Source organism: Echinops telfairi, unplaced genomic scaffold (genome assembly GCF_000313985.2).
Source record: "Echinops telfairi isolate 266 unplaced genomic scaffold, ASM31398v2 ScPeMD7_7410;HRSCAF=8448, whole genome shotgun sequence".
Lineage (NCBI taxonomy): Eukaryota > Metazoa > Chordata > Mammalia > Afrosoricida > Tenrecidae > Echinops > Echinops telfairi.
In genome coordinates, this window is record NW_022111310.1 from 4,956,394 (window position 1) to 4,977,583 (window position 21,190).

General features: G+C 42.2%; 2 protein-coding genes across 2 annotated transcripts in view; both read left to right on the top strand.

Moving 5' to 3' along the window:
- The window catches only part of TMEFF1 (transmembrane protein with EGF like and two follistatin like domains 1), a 73,693-nt gene extending 63,140 nt beyond the window's left edge, over positions 1 to 10,553 (top strand). The window contains exons 9-10 of the mRNA XM_045296530.1: positions 6,023 to 6,181; positions 9,443 to 10,553. Coding sequence (XP_045152465.1) covers positions 6,023 to 6,181; positions 9,443 to 9,527 — 244 coding nt within the window. The 3' untranslated portion in view covers positions 9,528 to 10,553. The remainder of the gene's footprint in view (positions 1 to 6,022; positions 6,182 to 9,442) is intronic.
- Positions 10,554 to 10,968: 415 nt separating this feature from the next.
- Positions 10,969 to 20,820, top strand: CAVIN4 (caveolae associated protein 4). Its single transcript, XM_045296613.1, has 2 exons — positions 10,969 to 11,468; positions 18,490 to 20,820. The coding sequence occupies exons 1-2, from the start codon at positions 11,061 to 11,063 to the stop codon at positions 19,198 to 19,200; spliced, it is 1,119 nt and encodes a 372-aa protein (XP_045152548.1). The 5' UTR covers positions 10,969 to 11,060; the 3' UTR covers positions 19,201 to 20,820.
- Positions 20,821 to 21,190: the final 370 nt, after the last annotated feature.

Below are 21,190 nucleotides of genomic sequence, written 5' to 3' on the forward strand. Positions count from 1 at the left end.
CTGATACCAGGGGCTTAGATGGAGAGCAAATGTTTTGAGAATTATGAGGGCATGAATGAACAAATGTGCTTTACACAATTGCTGTATGTATGGATTGTGATAAGAGTTGCATGAGCCCCTAATAAAATGATCTAAAACAAATTTAAGAGTTTTGGTCTCAAAAACCCACAGGGGTCGCTATGAGTCAGCATTGACTCGATCAATGGCAGCAAGTTTGGTTTTGGGTTTTAGTCACAATGTAATTCAGAGTGGCTAAACAATTGGTAAAGAATAGGGAACATTTCAGTGAAATAAAATAGATGACAAAGCAGATTTATCAAAGAAAGATAATGGTGATGTAGAACCAAGTGTAAGATGAGAGACAGTACCCATGCTCCAGAGAGGTTAAGTGGCTTGGTCAAGGTCAGCAGCAAATGAGATAGGACAAAGTAGATCTCAAATTTGCTGGTCCACAAATTTGATTGTGGCCCAGTACCTGCTACTGTTCTAATTCCACCTCTTGCTGTTGCTACTGCTAGGAGCGGTAACTCTCGATCCTGACTTGGTCCAGTTAGCCACGCAATGTCTCCACAGACAAAGGGAAACTGCCATTTGGTTCCTTTCTGTCTCCTGGAGTTGGGCGGAATCTTTTTCTTCCTTTCCTAGTTAAGCTATCAAAATATGGAGGAGTACGAGTATGTCTGTCCTGTTGTTCTGCTTATGTGGGAGTCAGTAAGTCTTTCCAACCAGAAACTGTTGGCATTGGACCTTGCTCTCCTCCACTAGCTCCTTCTCCTGACCTTCTCCCCGCTCTTCCCGTTTAAAACATAACACTCTAAACTTCCGATGGTTGAGTAATTGCTTGTTGAGCCTTCGTCTTTTCCGGATTGAATGTGCTCCTTGACTCTGAAGCGGCTAGCCCCTTAAAAAAATATTTCTGAGCCTTTAATACTGTTGTCCCAAAGAGAATCGGCCAGTTTGACAGTAATGTCCTACAGTAGATAGCTCAGAGTTGCTCCACATTGGCTTTACGCAAAATCATGAGATAAATCAGGGCTGTCTGGGAGATTGTTAGAGTTCCTTATGGAACTGTTTATATTTTTGAGTTTTGGCCATTAACCTATCCTGGAAGACATTATTTTAAAATCCTGTGAGACTTTATTACTATTGAGCTTCTTGCAGCTTTGTTGCAGAGAGCGACATGCTCTTAAGTCGGAGAGTGCTTTTGAAAAGGAGGACCAATGAGATAAAGTTCCTTTGGTTTAATAACAGTAGGAAGACAACATTAACTTCTTTTGAACAACTATTTGGAGTTAATTTTATGAAGATTGTCTTTTGTGTCAGTGATTACAGTACTTTCATTTATTTATTTTAAAACAAGTGGCTTTTAATGTATTCGGGGAGATAGACAACCATCAGCACAATCAATTTTAGAATATTTTATTACCCGAAGAAGAATCTTTTTGTCCCATAGCGTTCACTTCTCAAAGCCCACATCCTTCCTAGCTCTAGGCAAACACTAATCAATCATTCACTCTCTATAGAGAGTGTATTCTGGACTTGTCACAACAAGGGGAGCACATCATATGTGGTCTTTGGTTACTGATCTCTTTCACTTAGTATAGTATTTTAAGGTTCGCCCATGTTATAGTATGCATCAGTATTTAATTCCTTTTTATTTCTGAATAATATTCCATTGTATGGATGGATAATACTACTTGTTCTTTTTAACAGTTGATGAACAGTTGGCTTGTCTCTAGCTATCATGAATAATGTTGCTATGAACACGTAAGGTAGTTGAGAGGCACCAGAAACCAAATCAGTCAAATTAGAACAAACAGGCTTTATTGGGGAGAAAAACCCAGCCTGGGCGAAGTCCCACAGTCCACAGTGTCTGGCCAAGGGAGCCGCACCCCAGGCTATAGGGGTGGTACTTATATGGCCAGGGAACATGTGACCAGGCTGTCTTGAGTCCATAGAAGGTAAAGTAGTCAGGGACTGGGAGATACAGGTATGTCCGGGTTTCTGGAATGTAAGGTGTCTTCCCGGTTCCGGGTATATTTGTGCCGGGTGCAGAGCCGTGGGCCGAGAACAAAGCGGGCACTGAACCAAACAGTCCATGCCGGGTGCGGGCACTGAACCAAGTTGGCCTTGCCAGGTGCAGAGCAGCGGGCTGATAATAAAGCGGCTATTAGCCAGCTCTAGTCAGCTCTGCAGGTGTGTGGGGGAGATTCAAGGTCACTCGCTGCTAGTTTTAGCTAGCTCTGGTCAGCTCTGCTCGGGTGGGGGAGATCCAATGTCACTTGCTGCTAGAAGCCAGCCTGGTATTGATCCGTCCATACAGAACATTAGTGTATAATTCTCTTATGTGTGGCCATATGCGATTATTTCTCTTAGGTTACATAAATACCTGAGAGTGAAAATGGTGGGTTAAATGGCAACTCTATGCTTAACTTTTTTGAGGAGCTGCCAGAATTTTCCAAAGTGGTTGCATTACTCCATTAAGCCACGAACTGTTTATTCTGCTAAGAACAATATTCCCCCAATAGTCTATATGAAGGTCAATTTGTTCATCATCTTGTCAACACTTATTATTATCTGACTTTTTATTTTGGCCAATCTAGTAGTTATGAAGTCGTAGCTCACTGTGGGTTTGATTTGCATTTCCCTTGTGAATCATAATGTCGAACAGCTTTTCAAGTGTTTATGGGGCCATTTGTATATATTGGGGAAATGTTTATGCAGTCCCTTTGCCCATTTAAATGTTAAAACAAAATCTTTTCATTGAGCTCTAACAATTCTTTATATATTCCAGGTACAAGTTCTTACATACCTGTATGATTTGAAAATTTAGTCTCCCATTTCCTGACTTGTCTTTTCACTTTCTTCAGAGTGTACTTTGAAGCAAAAAAGTTTTAAACTTTGATAATATCCAGTTTAATTTTTGTTGCTTTTACTTGTAATTTTGGTGTCATATTTAAGACACCATTTTTTAATGCAAGGTCAGGAAAAGTTACCTCTCTGTTTTCGACAAAAGAATTTTTTAACGTTTGCTTTTGCATTTATATCTGTGAGCCATTTTTAGTTACCCGATATACTTGCATTTAAGCCAAACTGATATCAGTGGAGGCACCTATTTTTAACACCAAACTGCATTAAAAATGTGCTGGAAAAAACTCAGCTTATACGCAAGTATATACGGTAATTTTAAAATAATTTTGCGTGAGGTAACGTAGAGTAGGGGTCGAATTTTATTCTTTATCATGTGGCGGTTCAGTTGTCCCGGCACCATCTGTTGAAGAGATGGTTCTTTCCCTGCGGAATATCTTGGCTCCCTTGTTGAAAACCCATTCGCCACACGTGGGATGATTTCTGGACTCTTACTTCTTCTTTTTTAAAAATCATTTTATTGGGGGCTCTCGCAACTCTTGTTACAATCCACATATCAGTTATATCCAACATATTAGTAGACATAATCCATTGTTCTTTTCTAGACATTTACTTTCCATTAAGCCCTTGGGATAAGCTCCTCTCCCCTTATCAACCCTCGTGGCCTCTTGATTGATTGTAGAGTCCTAATTATTTTCAAATCTCACACCGACCGCTCTGGTTTCCTCTCTGGTTTCTGTTGTTCTTCCCCCTGGATGGGGTGTGTGTGGTTATGTGCCATTCATTGCGATCGGTATCCCCCAGTCTCCCCTCCTTTCCTCTCCTTGCCCTACCCTTTTGGTATCTCTAGTCCCATTCCGGTTCCTGGGTTCCATGTGTTGTGAGTTTTTTCTTACCTATACCTATGTGCATGCTCCCATCTAGTCGAATTGGGAAGTGGTACTGGGGTCACGATAGCGGGTGGGGTGGGTGGCTGTGGGTGTGAGGAGGCCTCAAGGGGTCAGAGGTATATTGCATGAACCATTTAGTGCTCTCCTGCACCCTGATTGACTCATCCCCTCCCTGTGACCCCTCTGTGGGGGGATGTTCCATTGTTCACAGATGGACTTTGGGTCTCCACTCCAATGCCCTTCCATTCTCACCAGTGCATTTTTGTTTGTTTGTTTACTGTTTGTTGTGAATCTTTTGATGCCCGTTGCCCGGTCTCGATGATATCGCAAGATCGCTCTGGCTGGTGTGCTTCTTTCATGTGGGGCTTGTTGCTTCACTGTTGGATGGCCTCTTGTTTAACTTTAAGCCTTTAAGTCCCCAGACACCGTATCTTTTAATAGCTGGGCACCACCCTCTGTCTTCACCACATCTGCTTATGCACCCATTTTGTCTTCAGGGATCATGTAGGGGGCGGGGGTGAGCATTACAAAATGCCAATTTGTTAGAACAAAGTGTTCTTGTATTGAGGGGAGGTATGAGCCAAGGCCCAAGACCCATCTGCAGCTTCATTGTATTGCCTTATAAATATATGTCCATAGGCCAATACCAGTATTGCTATGGATTAATGTATTTGCATAAGTGCACACCTCTGTTAATCTCCCTAATCTCCCTATCTATGCCTTTGCTTCCTAGAGCTTGCCTCTCTTTCCTTCTGCCCCCTCCTGCCCCGCCATCACTTTCCCCTTCTTCCACCTCTTAGTGCTTCCTCTCCACTAGCTTGCTGTTGCTCTGACACTCACAGGATCTCTACCATCTCCTAGATGCTGGTTCCACTTCCCTCGTTGTTCCCCTGTCTACTTCATTGATCTACATAACTTCCTTGCTTATCTGCTAGGAAGCATAGAACAAAATCAGAGGCCTGTTGACAGGTGTCTAGGAATCTTTAGGTTTGGGTTGATAGACTCATCTCACTCTCAGCTTCTTATTTCCCTTCTCTCAGATTTCTTTTTGCTATTATTATTTTATGTGCATTAGTATAAGCTGCCTCAAATTCCTTTTATAAGGAGCTTCGGGAAGTGATTGCCTATACCATCCCTGCACGCCAAATGTTTTATTAATAAATTCCAACGGAAGCTTGCCTAATGAATATATTTCACTTCCTTCAGCTGAAAAATATATATTTTCTATTAGAGATCTTAAATATTTGCCCTGTCAAATTATTATCATCGGCTGACATTGCTGCCTTTTATTTATTTAGTTTTCATTGGAATTCAGATAATTTGTAAGATTAGTTCTTACTTGACTATGCAGCTCCATTCCATTCATTAATAACTTATTTTCATCTCCCTCAGCATCTTAAATGTTTACACTTTGTACACTGAAAAGCATTTTGAATATATATGGCACTATGCTCTGAGAAACTGTAAATGTTTACACCAATTTATTCAATCATTCAATTTTCCAGTACCCAGCCTCTGATATATCACTCCATGTAGAAACACCCACACCCCAAAATGTTCACCATGCCTAAATTATAATTGTGAAAAATTGAAAATAACTTCTGTGTTTTAAGAGTATAATAAGTTAACTATATGATAGCCACTGGAAGGAATATGTAGGAGAAAGATGAGACTTTATATTCCCCTAAAGAGTTACAGTCTCAGAAAGTCACAGGGGTAATTCTAAGTTCTACCCAGCCCTTACAGTTGCTATGAGTTGGCATTGACTTAATGTCAGTGAGTTTAGGTTTGTTTTTTGGTGTTTTTTTTTTAAGGAATATTATGTATTCTTTTAAAAAATGGTGTAATGTTTATGCATTGGGCTGTGATCCGTATGGTCAGCAGTTTGAAACCACCAGCAGCTCTGTGGGAGAAAGAGTGGGCTTTCTACTCCTATAAACAGTTACAGTCTCAGAAATCCACAGAGGGTCGCTATGGATCAGCATTGACTTGATGGCAGTGAGTTTGGGAGTTAAAAAAATAATCCCAGTAAGGACTATTTAGCAACCTAAAAATGAATATGGTAGAATGGTAAGGGGGAAAAATACTGATATAAAATAAGCATTTCACAAAGGGCTCCCCCCACCAGCTAGTCAGAGAGAGCCTGATTAAATTTTATGCTTATTTTAATTTTAACATTCTTTTGTGGCTTTTAATTTAGAATCTTAGAATGATTAAAATGTATAATTCTAATACAACTACTTTCTTTCCCCTCCCTCTTTCAGATGTGAATCTGGTTACACGGGACAGCACTGTGAGAAGACAGACTTCAGTATTCTCTATGTAGTGCCAAGTCGGCAGAAGCTCACTCACGTTCTGATTGCAGCCATTATCGGGGCTGTTCAGATCGCCATCATAGTCGCCATTGTCATGTGCATCACAAGGTAGGTGACGCTGGAAGGAATGTTGACTTGAATTTGACGATGGGTAGCTGTTATGCACACTGAAAATGAAAGGCCACCAGTCTGCCAGAGAACACCCAGGAGGAAGTCTCTGTACGGGCCTGGTCCCTCCCTGTCGTTCTTCTCTGGAATGTAGACAAGAGCTTATTTCCAGCACTCTTCCTGGGGTGCCTGCGGAGGAGGCTTGGGGAGAGTCATTGGCATAAAGCATTTTAGGGACCTTCCAGCCCTGTACCATATGTGACGATTGGGTTCAGGGAAAATAATAGGAGCAGCAGAATGTCCAGACTGGTCTGTCCTGTGCACAGAAGAGCCGTGTAGAATGGTTTCTCCTCACTGCGAATTACAAAGTGTTTTATGCCCTATGGATATACGTTTTCCACAATACATATAATAAAGAAGAAATGAAAGGTTAAATAAAAATAATGTTCTTTTATCACAGTCTTAGTATTACTTCATATTTAAATCTCAGCGACAGACAGCAGCTTTTTTTTTTTAAATTGGGGACTCATACTGCTCTGAACACAATCCATACATGTATCCATGTGTCAAACACATCTGTACAGACGTTGCCATCATCCCTTTCAAAACATTGTCTTTCCACTTGAGCCCTTGGCATCAGCTCCTCATTTTTTCCCTCCCTCCCCGACCAACCCTTGATAATTTATAAATTATTCTTATTGTTTTTTCATGGATACGTGAGCAAAGAATTGAATGTGAGCAATATCAATAAATGGAGCTTGTACTGAGCTCTGTGCTGCTGCCGCCTCTTGAAGTCACTCACTCACACCCCAAACTCAGGCTTCCTCGGTGGTCCGCGTCTCTTCTTCTTGCTGCCACTCCGTGCCCCTTTCAAGGTTTGGTTCATAAGGCCCCAAAGAGCATCTCGTCTCTCTCCTTCATTGTTTTATGTCGAGGATTCAAGCCTATCAAGTAAAGATATTGGCAGGACTGAATGCATTCATGGTCCATTGATCTAGAAGCCGTACCTTTAGTAGTCTAAACCACCTGGAGCTCGCTTTAAAACTCTAGGAGTGATTTTTTTTTTTTTTAAGTCCTCCGAGTAAATCGATCATTTTCACAAAATCTGGCCCCTGAAGCCAGTGCATTAGGCCCTGAAGTCAGTGTACTTTATTGCATACACCCGATGATCTGCCTGCAGGCAAAATGACAGATGATAAAATTGGGCAGTGGATTCAAAGTAGAAGCACACTGACACATCAAATAGGAGGAGGCTTCAGAAAGTTCATGGAAAAATGGAATGAAAAGATGATGGAATATTTTCACAAGCTCTCTGAAACCCTCTCATAATGTTTGAGTAAAGAAACGATAGGGGGAAAACCCCCCACAGAATACAAAACAGCAGGCTTCGCTGTGACCATGTCACACCGACCCGGTTAAAAAATCCCTCTGGCCATCCAAGGACTGGCTGGAAATGCTTGCCTGTGGACTCAGTGTTGCCTGACTTTCATCCAGTCTCTTTGTCCACCGGGCAGCCAAGTGTTCCTTTATCGAATGGCAACAGTGACACAGTGAGGGATATTTCTTTAACAGGCTGTTCCCAGGAACCTGCCCGGTGGTCGGTTTTTCTTCTTGGAGCTTCTTTAATGTGTGTTGATGCATAATGGGATAATGAATTAGAAGGGACCTCAAGTATCTTTCTAGCCACATCCCTTTATTCTGTAGATCAGTGGTTCTCAACCTGTGGGTCGCAACCGCTTTGGGGTGGAACAACCCTTTCACAGGGGTTGCCCGATTCCTAACAGGTGCTACAGTTATGAAGTAGCAAAAAAAAATAATTTTATCGTTGGAGGAACTGTTTTGAAGGGTCATGGTATCAGGAAGGTCAAGAACCACTGTGTGTAGATGAAAACCTTATGACCCTAGTAAGTTGGGACTTTTCCGAGATCGTGGTGAGTGGGTAATAGTTTCAAGCACGTTCCTCTTATGAAATAGCTCAGTCAATTTCCAAGTGCTTTTATGAGGATCTGTGAGAAAAATCGGTGAAAACAATATACAATATGGAAATAGCTTCATTGCCAAGACTTTCAAGCTCGGACAAACCAGAACTTTTTGAAATGGAATGAAGACATGGAACTGGAGAGTACTAGTACTCATCGTTACAGGACCTTCTTTCCATTAGATTATAGTGTCCTCACCGGCATTGATTTTAGACGTCAGCCCAGCCTGAATTTAATATTTTATGCACAGGGAAACTGCACAGTGTGTTTCTAGGAGAACCCAAATACAAAGCCAAGGCGAGGTATTCACCCCTGCCCCTCCCCTCACATTGCACACGCAGCACCTGTGCATGGTGAGCGCTCAGACGTTTGTGTTCCAATGGGCAGGCGCACTAATGAATACAATGCCGGGGGATTCATACACTGTGGGACACATCTAGGGTAACATTAGAATGGAGTTACTGAATAACAAGGACGTTGTTGGTTGTGCTCCATGGCTAGCCTGAGCAGGTTGTGGAATCACTTCTTTTGTTCCTTTAAGTCATTTTCTAAAACCACCAGACAGTGCCTGTGATGACTTTCTGAGCTTCATAAGCACACTTCTTCCTGATTGCTCTGTTCATCTGAGCTATTTTTGTCATGTTGAGAGTGATGACGGGTGTCAGCGCTTGGCTGCTAACTGGGAGGTAGCTGCTTGAACCAGACAGCAGCTCTGCGGGAGAAAGGTGTGGTGATCTGCTTCAGGAAAGATGACAGCCGCAGAAACGCTACCGTGTCCTAAGAGGTCTCTGAGTCCACTGGGACTCGTGGCGGCCCCCTCTGTGGGCGAGGAGGGGAGCTGGGCTGCGTGGGGTTCTCCGGGGCTGGTGTTTTGGAAGGAGGTTGTCAGACCTTTCTGTTGAGATGCCCCTGGGTGGACTCAAATCCTCCGTCTTAGTTAGCGAGCCCTCAAACCACCTGTCCAGGTAGGACACAGGCTTCCTACCTGGCTGGTCTCTGAAGATGGGAAGTTTCTGGGTCAGAGGCAGGATGGGATTTTGTCAGGAACAAATTTGCCGGTGTAGACCCTGCCAGTGAATTTTGCTTGTGTCCACACCTGCACCCTGTGCCTAAGGGCCTCACCTCCCCCAGCTTTGTAGGGACAGTAGCAGCTCCTTGTAACCCATTCACGTGATCATATGCAAATATGACTTATATGTGATCTGTGTAATTCCTTCAGAAACATGGAAATATCCTAAATAATTTTCTTGTTCTTTCTTTCTTTTTTTCTTTAATGAAACAGAAAATGCCCTAAAAACAACAGAGGACGTCGACAGAAGCAAAACCTAGGCCATTTTACTTCAGATACGTCGTCCAGAATGGTTTGAACTGACGACTTTTATACGTACACTGACCATGTGATGTACATTTATTATGTCTTTTTTTAAAGAATGGAAATATTTATTTCAGAGGCCTTATTTTTGGACATTTTTAGTGTCGTACTGTTGACTTGTATCTAGAGGTATTCAGCCACAACAGTTTGGGACTGTTTGGTAGTCTTCATTTTATGTTTTTAAATACAGAAATTGATTTCATGAATTTGTACCACATGGTAATTCTCAGACTTGCTCTTTACCCACGGAATGTAATATTTTTGCAACGATGGACCACTTCACCAATGGTTAGGAAGTTACACCCACTCTGATCACAGCAATGGTAAAGCATGAACTGAAGGTAAAGATGTTTACAGATTACTTTTCTTACGAAAAAGAAATCTAGAAGACACTGTGTTTAAATAGATATTTAAATGTTTTTGAGATTTAGTAACTGATTTTTTAGACATTGCCTATTGCATGAACTGTAAAACTGTGTGTTAGATGTAAAATATTTATAAGATGTATGGACTGGAATATGATTATTCCTCTCTGGAAGAAAAACAAAGCAATTCTAACAATTTGGGAAAGTTTCTGGCAGTGAAGATGGAGCAGATTGCTGAAAAGTAGATTTAGATATTGTGAAAATAGGTTGTTTACCAGATTGGAATAAAGCTTTCTCAGCCAGTTAAACCACTTTAACATGCATTCGCTTTTAAAGAAAGTCTTTGTTTTAACCTACATAAGCAAATTGTATCAGTGTTTGTGAATAAAATGCTAAAATGGCCATTAAAGATGAGTGCTCTTAAAGTGAGCGGGGAAAAAATGATATAAGACTTCTATCCAAATTGTCCTGTAGTTATTAGCTTAGCGAATAGATTGTTGTTTAAAGATCTGAAGTGTGAATAGGATGCATTCAGCTGTTTTAACATGTAGTTCAGAGATTCAGACGTATGCATGTAGAATTTAAGAATATGTTCAAAATTGAATATTAAATATTTGATTTGGAAAAGCATGTTCTAATATAATGTTTTCACGATATGGCCTCTGCTTTGGTGTGTTTATTTTCTACATTCCTTGACATTGCTTCTTTTCAGTACACTTCACAAGTAAAGTTCATAGAAAAGGCTGATTTTAAGCCACAATTTCTCCCTTTCTTTTACAAATACTATTTGGAAATATCTAAAGGGGGGTAATAAACCCTTTCATTCAAGAGTGGAAGTTTGCTCTTTTGGTCATTTAGTTTCTAAACTTAGTATTAGTTCATGATGGCTTTGGTGAACTTTTTAAAAAAAGCATTCCTCTTCTTATTTGAGCCCCTTAGTCAGTCAGCAAGCATGTCTGGAACAGGACCCAGTGCTTTGCCGGAAGGGTTCATATTTCAGAGCAGTCACAGATGGGTATTTGTAGTTATAAATACTTGACCTGTCTCCAGGGGTGGGGTTTCCAACCCTGCAAACAACCCCGTTGCCTGTTATCAAGCTAACTCTTTGCCCTAAGTGCCCGAATTGATTGTGGTCGGACATCGTTCCCCGAGAAAGAAAGAAAATGGAGCATAACGGGTCTGCTTCCAACGCGGATAGAATCCACCAGAACCGTCTGTCCAGTGTTACAGAAGACGAAGACCAGGATGCAGCTCTCACCATTGTGACTGTGCTGGACAAGGTGGCCTCCATGGTGGACCGTGTGCAGGCAAGCCAAAAGAGAATAGAAGAGAGACATCGGGAAATGGGGAACGCAGTGAAGTCTGTCCAGATCGACCTGTTGAAGCTCTCGCAGGCACACAGCAACACGGGCTACGTTGTTAACAAGTTGTTTGAGAAAACGCAGAAAGTCAGTGCCCACATCAAGGACGTGAAGGCTCGAGTGGAGACGCAGCAAGTTCATGTTACAAAGGTGGAATCCAAGCAAGAGGAAATAATGAAGAAGAATAAATTCCGCGTGGTGATATTCCAGGTAAGCTTGACCTTGTAGTTAGCCTGGCTCCTCCAATCTCTTGCATCTTCTTTAATTATCAACAGGTCCTATGGGAGATTTTTGATGTCACATTTGGACTGTCATGTGTGTTAATGTAGGAAGTTCTCAGCAGAGATCTCTGAATCTAAATTTTTCTAACGTTAGCTAGTGTACTGTTGGCATTTTGAGCTTCTTTACCATTTGATGTAATATGAACTGTGGATCGTAGCCTGGGCTGTTTCTTGCCTTTGAAACTTAATATTGGCAAGGCTCTTTGGGCATATTGGCTGTGCTTGGTGCCTTCCCATAATGTAACTTCTAGTTCAGCTTCTAGTTAACCCGTGTGCAGCTTCTTTGTCTCATAGAAGAAAAAACGAAGGACCAGATAGGCCACAGGGTAGGTTGACATTTGTTTACTTTCCATTTTCATCAAGAACATGTAAACTCTTCAGAATGCAAGTTGCCTATTGTGTGTTTTTATATATACGTTTCAGTAAGAAGAGCTGTCTGTTCTCCACATGAATAATCAGGCAGTTTTTCAGATTTTCATTGTAATATTACAAATGTATTATTCCCAAATCATTTCACAGATCGTTCCTTGTATTTGATTACCAAGCCTTTTTGCACTTAGTTTAATCATTTTTATGAGGCATTGTGTGTTAAGTTAACTTTCTGCACCTGACAATCAAAATTTTGGAAAGAAAAACATATAATATAATAGCTGGTATTATGTATATAATGTTATAATAGCTATAATGTATTTTGGAAAGAAAAACATAAATAGCTGGTAATATATATATAATATATATATATATTAATAGCTATAATGTGTTGTAAACTTCTAGCCCCCAAAATAAATAAATAAAATTGGAGTTTCTCCTCTCCTGATAGAAAAACAAGAAAGCCTTGATTATTGCAGTTCACAAAAGACAAAAAGGATTAAGAGTAGAATTCCACCTTTACCCATGTAAATAGTAGCAGACACTATTATTATCTGCCTAGAGTTTCAGGGTACAGAAAAAATAAGCATTTTCATACTCTGCTGGCAGGGGTGCTTATTGGTTCACTATTTCTAGAGGGCAGTTCTGGTAACATATATTAAGAACAGAAAATTCTGACCCAAACATTTCATGTCAAATAATTTATTCTGAGGTAGAAAATTAGGAATGGATGTGTACTGTTGCATATATACAGTGTTCTCATGGCTGTATTTTTGAATGGATATTTGTAGGCATAAGAAGAATTAAAACAAAATGAAATAGAATTCTAGGAGGGCCCTTCACAAAGTGTATGAGAATGGGGCATTAATTGATAATGGAATTTTCCATGAACTTTTTAAAGCCTCTCCCCCTGTAGTTGAATGATGTAAACAGATAGCCGTGAGATACTTAGGAATGTGGACCCAACGCCCCCACAACATTCTTTGCACATAAGTTAATGCACCACAGCCCCCTGTTGCTTGATAAATTTACACTGGAACGGGCAGAGTGGCTTTCCAGATCTGTTTGTGGATATTTGTTGGCTGTTTCGGAGAACAGAGAGGGAGGAAAGGGAAGAGTAGTGTATTTCAATGGTAGGTAGGTTGGGTTGTGCGATTTGAAATCTTTTACCATTTCCCTTTCCTTCTAGGGCCCCAGGAGCCCTTTTACAGGCTTCGAGATTGGAGAAGAAAAACACAACAGAACAAAAAACCCACACAGCCTTCTTACTTGCAGCTTGGGTATACGTAATGAGGATCCAGATTTGGTGTTAGAGAATGGCGTATCCACTCTTCACCTTCCCTTCCAAGGGTTTACCTCCCAAGGGGGCATTCTTTAACCTCCACCTGCTTGGGGAAAGCAAGGAAATAGCCCTGATGTCCATCACTTCTTTTTTTTTAAATCCCTTTATTGGGGGCTTGTACAACTCATCACAATCCATCCATCCATCCATTGTGTCAAGCGCAGTTAATATCCACCACTTCTTCTGAGAACCTTAGTGCAAAACAGGGGCCAATCAAGAGTCATGGAGACTTCAGGAAAGATGTTACTGAGAAATTCTAACAGGCTCTTCTTTGCCCATTGACATTTTTGTTTGTTTGTTATTTTTACCGTGAAGAAGCTCCAGAGTTTGCTTCCTATCTTTTCCTCTCTGTCTTGGAGCCCCTTCAGTTACTTAAGTAAATGGAAGAGAGTATGAAAAAGTAATTGTGTAGATACTAATGTGAGTTCAAATCTCTCTCAATATAAGCTATGATGCTCTGCAGATTCTGTGAAACTAAGTTGTACAGAAACAGCAGCAGTTTTTGAAAAACCACTCGCTGTCTTCTAATTGGAGATAAGATCGTGGTAAGCAGCAGTGGTCATAGAACATAGATTAAACTGTGTGCAATAACCACATGGTTATTTTTAGTTAAAATTAGTTCTAATGATTCTTGCAGGTGATATGTGCAAGTGGTCATATTGAGATTGCTTCTTATACTAAAATTAACTGCAAGCTGATCAATGCAGCTATCACATGCTTTCATTTCCACTTGAGTTCTTCCGTCCCAACTTTTCCCTGGCCGTGTCTTTTGGTGGTAAAATCCTTATTGATGTATCATCTTTGGCTGTGTATAACAGAGTTTTCACCAGATCCTAGTCATTGACATTTAAAAATAAATGATCTTTTATTTTTTTAATGCAATTATAGCATCACTTTGAACACACTTTCACCTTAATGACCCTTCTCATCATGCAAGCCAGGAGTATTATCGTGTCATCCACCAATTTTGATGACTAAGTGCAAGCCTGTGGTTACCAAATAAGATACTTGCCATTCCTCAATAAGTCTCTGACTTCCATATTTTCAGAATTTCCTGAACTCTATTCCTTTGGTATTCATTCAAAACCACTTTTCTACAGTCTGTCTTATTCGTTTTGTTACAAGAATCATCTTTTTTCTCGGAGCTTTTACCTAAAATGATACGTAATAATTGTGTTTGGGAGTCACCTATAATTAAACTTTATAATCTTCTATTGCTTTTCCTGTGTACTCACTGTTGTCTCTAGCTTATAGGCATTGCAACCAACAGATCCATGAAAGTAGTTAGTCTGACTACCTTCGTTAGTATTATTTGTGGTTCAGTTGTGATGGTTGAGTTGAACCGTATCAGGATTCTTCACTGCGGGGTTGTGAGAATTTTTTCCCTTCTAAGCAATAATTTTCCTTGGCCCCCTCCCTTTTCTAATTATACGCTCTCAGGCCTTGCCAACCCACACTGTGTTGCTGAGGCTACGCCCTGCAGCAGGTGTCAGCAAAGAGACGTGAGAGGGATGCTTTTCTTCTAACTGATTCATCAGAGTTATGAGACACCCACCCCTGCTGGGGGTTTGGGTGGTTTTTTGTTTGTTGTTGTTTTTTCAGCTCCCAGAACCCTTCATTACTGTAGCAAAATTTAAAAAAAATTTTTTTATATAAATAGCCAAAGGTTCCAGAAATACCCTCTTAGCTATCAGGATGATAGGTTTAAGAATACATGTTAATGTGCTTTTTTATTTTTCTTTTTAACTGAATACATGTAGTCTGGTTCTCAAGTAGAAATTAGATGTTCTAAGGTGGGCTTCTGTTAAAAAAAATTCCCATAATCTCTAGTTTGTCCATTTCGTTTTTAGAATAATCACTAACTAGTGAGTTAGGTTCATGAAGCAGCCGAGCTCCAGGGTCCCCAGTGTGTGTCATATGTAATTCCCAAATTCAGTTGCTGCCATTTTGATACGTTTGACCACAGTTGCTTCCTCCCTCCTCGATGAAACTACCTTCCCCTGGTTCCTGGAGGGCCAGTCCTTTCCTGCACCTCTTCTTGCTTCACTCGCTGAGAAGGTGCTCTCGTGGCACATGATTGAGTATTGCTTAGCTGCTAACTAAATGGTTGGGTGATTCAATCCCCGCCACTCTGTGCTTCTGTTGAGATTTGCAGCTTTGGAAGCCCTCCTCTGCTACAGGGTCACTGTGCGCCACGGTCGCGGGATGGCAGTGGGTTTTTCTCACCACTAGCTGAGCTTTTCCCGACTCCTTTTGTTGTTGTTTCTTCTCATTTCTCCTCTTTGAATCTGTGGGTCCCAAATCCCTTCCATCTCTCATTCTAAAGTCGAAAAAACATCTAAAGTTTTTCCGTGACATAATTGGCAGCAGAACCTACCTTGACCTGAACTTGTTGGATGGTAAAACCTGACATAGAATAACATCAGGCTGTGTATGACCTTTATCCAACTTAGTAGAGTGCTCATTTTTTCATTTAAAAATCTTTTCTTCCTTGGATCTTACTGGAAATACTATGTAATGTAGCATACTCTTTTTAAAAAATCTAAAGTATACTTACTTCCGAAACATGCTTTGACCCTAAGACATTTTGTGTAACTGTTGACGCATTCCTTCAGTCTCTTGATGACCTCACTCATTTTAATTCTCTCTTTAATATTGATGGCTCCTAAATTTATGTCTCTAGCTCACCCCTCTCTCCTTCCTGAACACCATCCTTTCATGCCCAGCAGCCTATCTAACATCTCTGCTTGGATGTCCCTTGGCATCTGAAAAACATGTTCTGATCTCCTGCTTCCCCTTTGGTCTCTTCCCCCTGCTGTCCCCTCCCCCCTCTCCGAGAACAGAAGATTGATTGTTTAGCTGCTTGGCTTATGAACGGATACGAGCATGCTTGGCTTATGAGCGGATCTGTTCCTGAATGTGTTCCTGAAGCTGAAAGTAAGTTGGACCAGGTATTCAAGGCCTTTTTAGCGATGGAAAAGTGCATGTACACCAAGTGAAGGTGGTTTTGAGGAAGAATTCATTGTGAGCAAGGATGGGTTCCATTATTTCAAAGTGAGAATACGGTTGACACAGCAAGGAGGAGTTGTCTGTATGTCTGTAACCGGATGACTGCCTGCCCTTGAACATCATCTTTGACGCTCTCTTTTTAACACCCCACACATCCAAGTCTGGCAACAAATCCTGCTTTAAAGTAGATCAGAACCAGGCTACTCCTCACTACCCAGCCTGCACCTTGATCCGTCTTTGACTTCTCTCCCTGCTTTCCCACGGACCTCCCTTCCTTTGGAGCTTACTCCTGTAGTCTTTTAAACAGAATGGCCCTTCTGTGGTATGGGTCCTCACATGCTGCTACTCTCCATGAATTCAGTGGTTTCCCATCAGGATAAGACTCAGGATAAGACCCCCTGTGCACCGTGTTGAATCTTGCTCTCCAGGATTTGACCCTCCTACTACTCTGTTAGCTTCTTTTCTGCTTTTTCTGGTTGCTTAGTCGCTCTCCTCCTGCCGTGCCTCCCTCACTGTTTTTCCTGCCCCCTGACATACATGCATTCCCTTCAGGTCTAGGCTCAGATGTCTTCTTATCGTGAGCCCTTTCCAATCATTGTGTTTCAGCTAGCACCTAACTGCCCCCCACCCCTGCATAACTCCCTTCACTGATTGCTTTTTCACCTTAGCCCTGATCACTGTCCAACACACTGTATTTGAAAGGGTTTCAAAAGGTTTGTGGTGGGCTCAAGTAGAAAGCAAATGTTTTGAGAATGATGATGACAACAGATGTACAAATGTGCTTGACGCAATGGATGGATGGATGGATGGATTGTGATAAGAGTTGTACGAGCCCCCAATAAAATGGTTTTTTTAAAAAGGCTTATGGAAAACCTCATTAACTTTCAATTCCATTTTACCTATAGACTTTCCTGTTGAAGCCTCCCACATATGTTTCATATGTTTTCCATTAGCATATAAGCTTTGCAACGCTGCCTTCTTCACGGAAACGTCTCCGCTCCTACAACTTAGACTGGTGGTTCTTAGTAACGATTTGTTGAATGTAGAAATATATTTTTTATCTTGTCCAATGCACATTTATTGGCTATATTTACTATGGGAAAGGTCTTATGATGACTGCTGGGCATAAAATACAGAGAAGGCAACATGCCTCTGCTCTAAGGGATCATTTCATGAAGGTGTCATGGACATGTACAAGGGGCCACATGCATTTGTGGAAAAACTCTTCTTAATTTCCTTTTCCCACGAACTTTTATGATACCTCCAAATACAAAAGTAAAATTCCAATTCAATGTTATAACAAGAAGTATCCTTTTCATGTCTTTTTGGTTTAAATTGGGCGTAGAATTAGCCACGAGGGTCACATGAACAGAGTCTTGAAGAAAGACTGAGTCCACAGAGGGTGAAGGGGGCTCAAAGTCACAAAAGGTTCAAGGGCACGGAGGGGTGAACACAGCCTGTGTCGGAGGAATTGAGCGTAGTTGTGTGTGGCCGGACTGGAAAAGGCGGTTAGATCAAAGTGTGAAGAGCCTTATGATTCTCCCAAATAATGTGAACGCCATCCTTGGGGTCTGAATGAGCTCCCAACAGTGTGGAAGCAGAGGCAGGACGTGACCAGCACAAGGCCGTGGAGAACTCGAGTGATGTGCAGGGAGTGGAGGGATCAGTATTACACTAACGCAACCCAAGATGGGAAGACCCTGACTTCAGACACTGATGGAGAGAATGAGGAGGAGGGAAGAAACAAGGTAGGCAGCAGTATCACTGAAAGGGCTTGGCTACCAACAGTGTCTGGAAGCAGTTGGGGGTGATTCTGAGATTTTTATTCTGGGAGGCACCTGGACGGATTTCGGTGTGGCGAGGTATAGGAAAAGAAGCCGACATGGAGAGGCTGATGGATGGGGATTGCTTTTTAGACTTGTTAACCTTGAGGTGTCTGCCACATTCAGGTGGGCACGTCTGGCCATTGGTTAGATGATGGGGAGAGGTGAAGATCACAGATTCGTGAGTTCACTTACACTTACTTGGATTTGAAGGCAGGGCAGTGGATAAGGGTGCTCAGCTCGGGGTGAGGAGGAGATGAGGAGGGTCAAGGAGAGAGACTCCCCGAGAAATGCCCCGAGAAATAGCCCAGCCTACAGAGAAGATTCCGAAGGCATGGCTGGAAGACGAAACAGCCTGACATATCCTTTGCAGAGGAAACACTAACATGCCTTGCTTTTCTCCTCAGGAAGAGACTCGGTGCCCGACATCCCTGTCTGTCGTGAAAGACCCAAACCTCACTGAGAATCCAGAGGACGAAGACCCTCTCTTTGACGCCCCCATTGACCTCTCTTCGGACGAAGAGTATTACGTTGAAGAAAGCCGATCGGCAAAGCTTAGAAAGTCAGGCAAAGTGCACATCGATAACATCAGAAAGGCATTTTCCAAAGAGAACATGCAGAAGACCCGGCAGACTTTCGACAAGAATGTGAGCAGGCTCAGAACTAGAATAGTCACCCCTGAGCGGAGAGAGAGGCTGCGGCAGTCGGGGGAGAGGCTGCGGCAGTCGGGGGAGAGGCTCAAGCAGTCTTCTGGGGAGAGGCTGAGGCAGTCGGGGGAGAGGCTCAAGCAGTCTGGTGAGAGATTTAAGAAGTCCATTTCAAATGCAGCTCCCTCGAGGGGAGCCTTTAAGATGCGGAGCCTCCGAAAAGCTAAGGACCGAACTGGGGCTGAGGGCCAGGAGGGCATCCAGGAGCTGGGTGTGGACATCATTGCCCGGAGTGAGGCTCTGAGCCCTGGAGAGCTCAGTGGGATGGAAGGCGAGGAGGCCCGGGGGGTGTGTCCTTCCCACGAAAGAGGGGAGACCCCGACCCCTGAGCCTTTGAAAGTCACCTTCAAACCTCAGGTGAAAGTAGCGGATGATGAATCTCTTCTGCTGGACTTAAAGCAGTCGGCCTAAATAAGAATTCAGTTTATTTTGAGTGTATATCTGCCTGGTCATGCAGTTCTAGTTGGAGTGTTGTCATTATTTGCATTTTTATGCCGTGTCAGAGGATGCTGGGGGCCTTGGGGGAGCTCATTGGAAATGGGATGAAAAGAGAATTGTGTTTGTCCATGAGCTTTTTGAAGCCCCCTCATCCAGAAGTGCTAGAGTGACTTTATTTGTTACGTTTTAAAATCTGGAAGGGGACATACAAAACGCAAGCCTGTATTTCCTCATGAAAATCCTCTCCCTGGCCTGGGTGCTTATGACGCCCGCAGCCTTTCTCTCCTGCCGCTCATTTTCACGGCAGCCATGGTTTTTAATGTCGTGGTTTTTGTCTTTCTGTTGTTCCTTTGAAGACTGAGTTTCTAGCTAAGGCCAATTAGGTGTTTGATAGCCTAAAACAAATGAAGGCAGGTGTGTGGCTGCCAGTTGATGTGAACGCTTAAGTCTGGATGCAGCCGGCTGAAGAGGTGATGGGTCCTTGTGTGAATTCCATCGTCCGCGTGCTCACACCTCCAGATTTGTTAGTAAATGGTCAGTCAGCCTCCTTTTCCATGCTTCTGCCTCCAGTCATGGCAGTCTGGGCCTGTAGCATCTGACGAGCGTCGTCATACAGAGCAAGCCGCCATCATCTGGAGGAAGCACCTCGCTTGTCGTCTGCCTGTTCCCATCACCCTTAGAGAGGCTGCGCCCGCCCTGCCCGATTCAGAGGGTGGTGGTGAAGATCGCAGGAGCCGTTTGCACTCCACAGGCTCATCCAGAGAGAACAGGGGTTCTTTGAAAACAGAATGGAAATACACCTGCTGAAAACACCCCCGTGCCACCAACATCGAGGGCTGCTCTGCAGAAGCCTCGTCCTAGAGTCAGGAGTGAAAAAGAATCTTAAGACTGAAGGCATACTTTTTAGGTTTGAGGTGGTTCTGAAACTGTTTCCTGGAAGACAGTTTTTCTTTCATGTAAATGTCTGCCTGTGGAGGTGTGGTAGCAGCGTGGAGCAGCCATGTCTCGTAAAACAGCTGGGTCTTCACTCGCCCGGCGGCTGGGGGTGGGGGGCACGTGGAAATGATTTCAAATAGTTTTATGTTCCAGAGGGAATCCCTCAGGACCCATCTGAACAAAAACCCTGTTCGCAGTAGTTGTTGTAGCTGCTTTGCGAGGAAGCCAGCTCAGTCTTCTGAGATTTAAGAGGAAAGAAATGATGGAATTGTTGAACAGGAAGAGTTTGGGCAACCACTTTTCTCTCTTCTCCTTTTCAGATCAGTTTTGGATGGCTGTGTAGGAGTTAAAATAAATGCACGCACGCACTCTTACACACACAAGCTAGCCTTAAAACGCTTGGCTCAGTTATTCACACAGTGGGGAGCTTGATTCATTTGTATTCCTGCCTTATTCTGCATGAATGCACACAATCTTAAATTGTTCATCTTGGCTTTGTTTTCTTTTTTGTTTTGTTTTCCTTTTTATACTGAGACCTAAAATGTATACAACATCGAGCAATACATTGCGGAGAACAATTTTTTTTTAAAGTTTGTACTACAGTTTAGAAAAAGTCTGGATGGCTTATGTCATAATAAACATGATTTTTAAAAGACAGTATTGTAAAGTTTGATGTTAGTGTCCAGTTGAAAATATATTTCCTTGTAAATACAAACAACATGGCATGAGTTTGGTATTGCAACCCTTCTCCGTAATAAAATTATGATACTTGGTTAAGAAGAATGGAAAGACATTGGAAACTTTCCTCATACCTGGTCTATGTGGAATAAATATTGAGCTAATATGTATGATAAAAAGTTGTGACACAAGAATACTTTCTTCTAGTAAATTGGCATTCTATGATGCTCACCTTCCCGACACAACCGCTGAAGACAAAACGGGTGAATAAGCAAATGTGGTGAAGAAAGCTGATGGTGCCCGGCTATCAAAAGATATAGCGTCTGGGGTCTTAAAAGCTTGAAGGTAA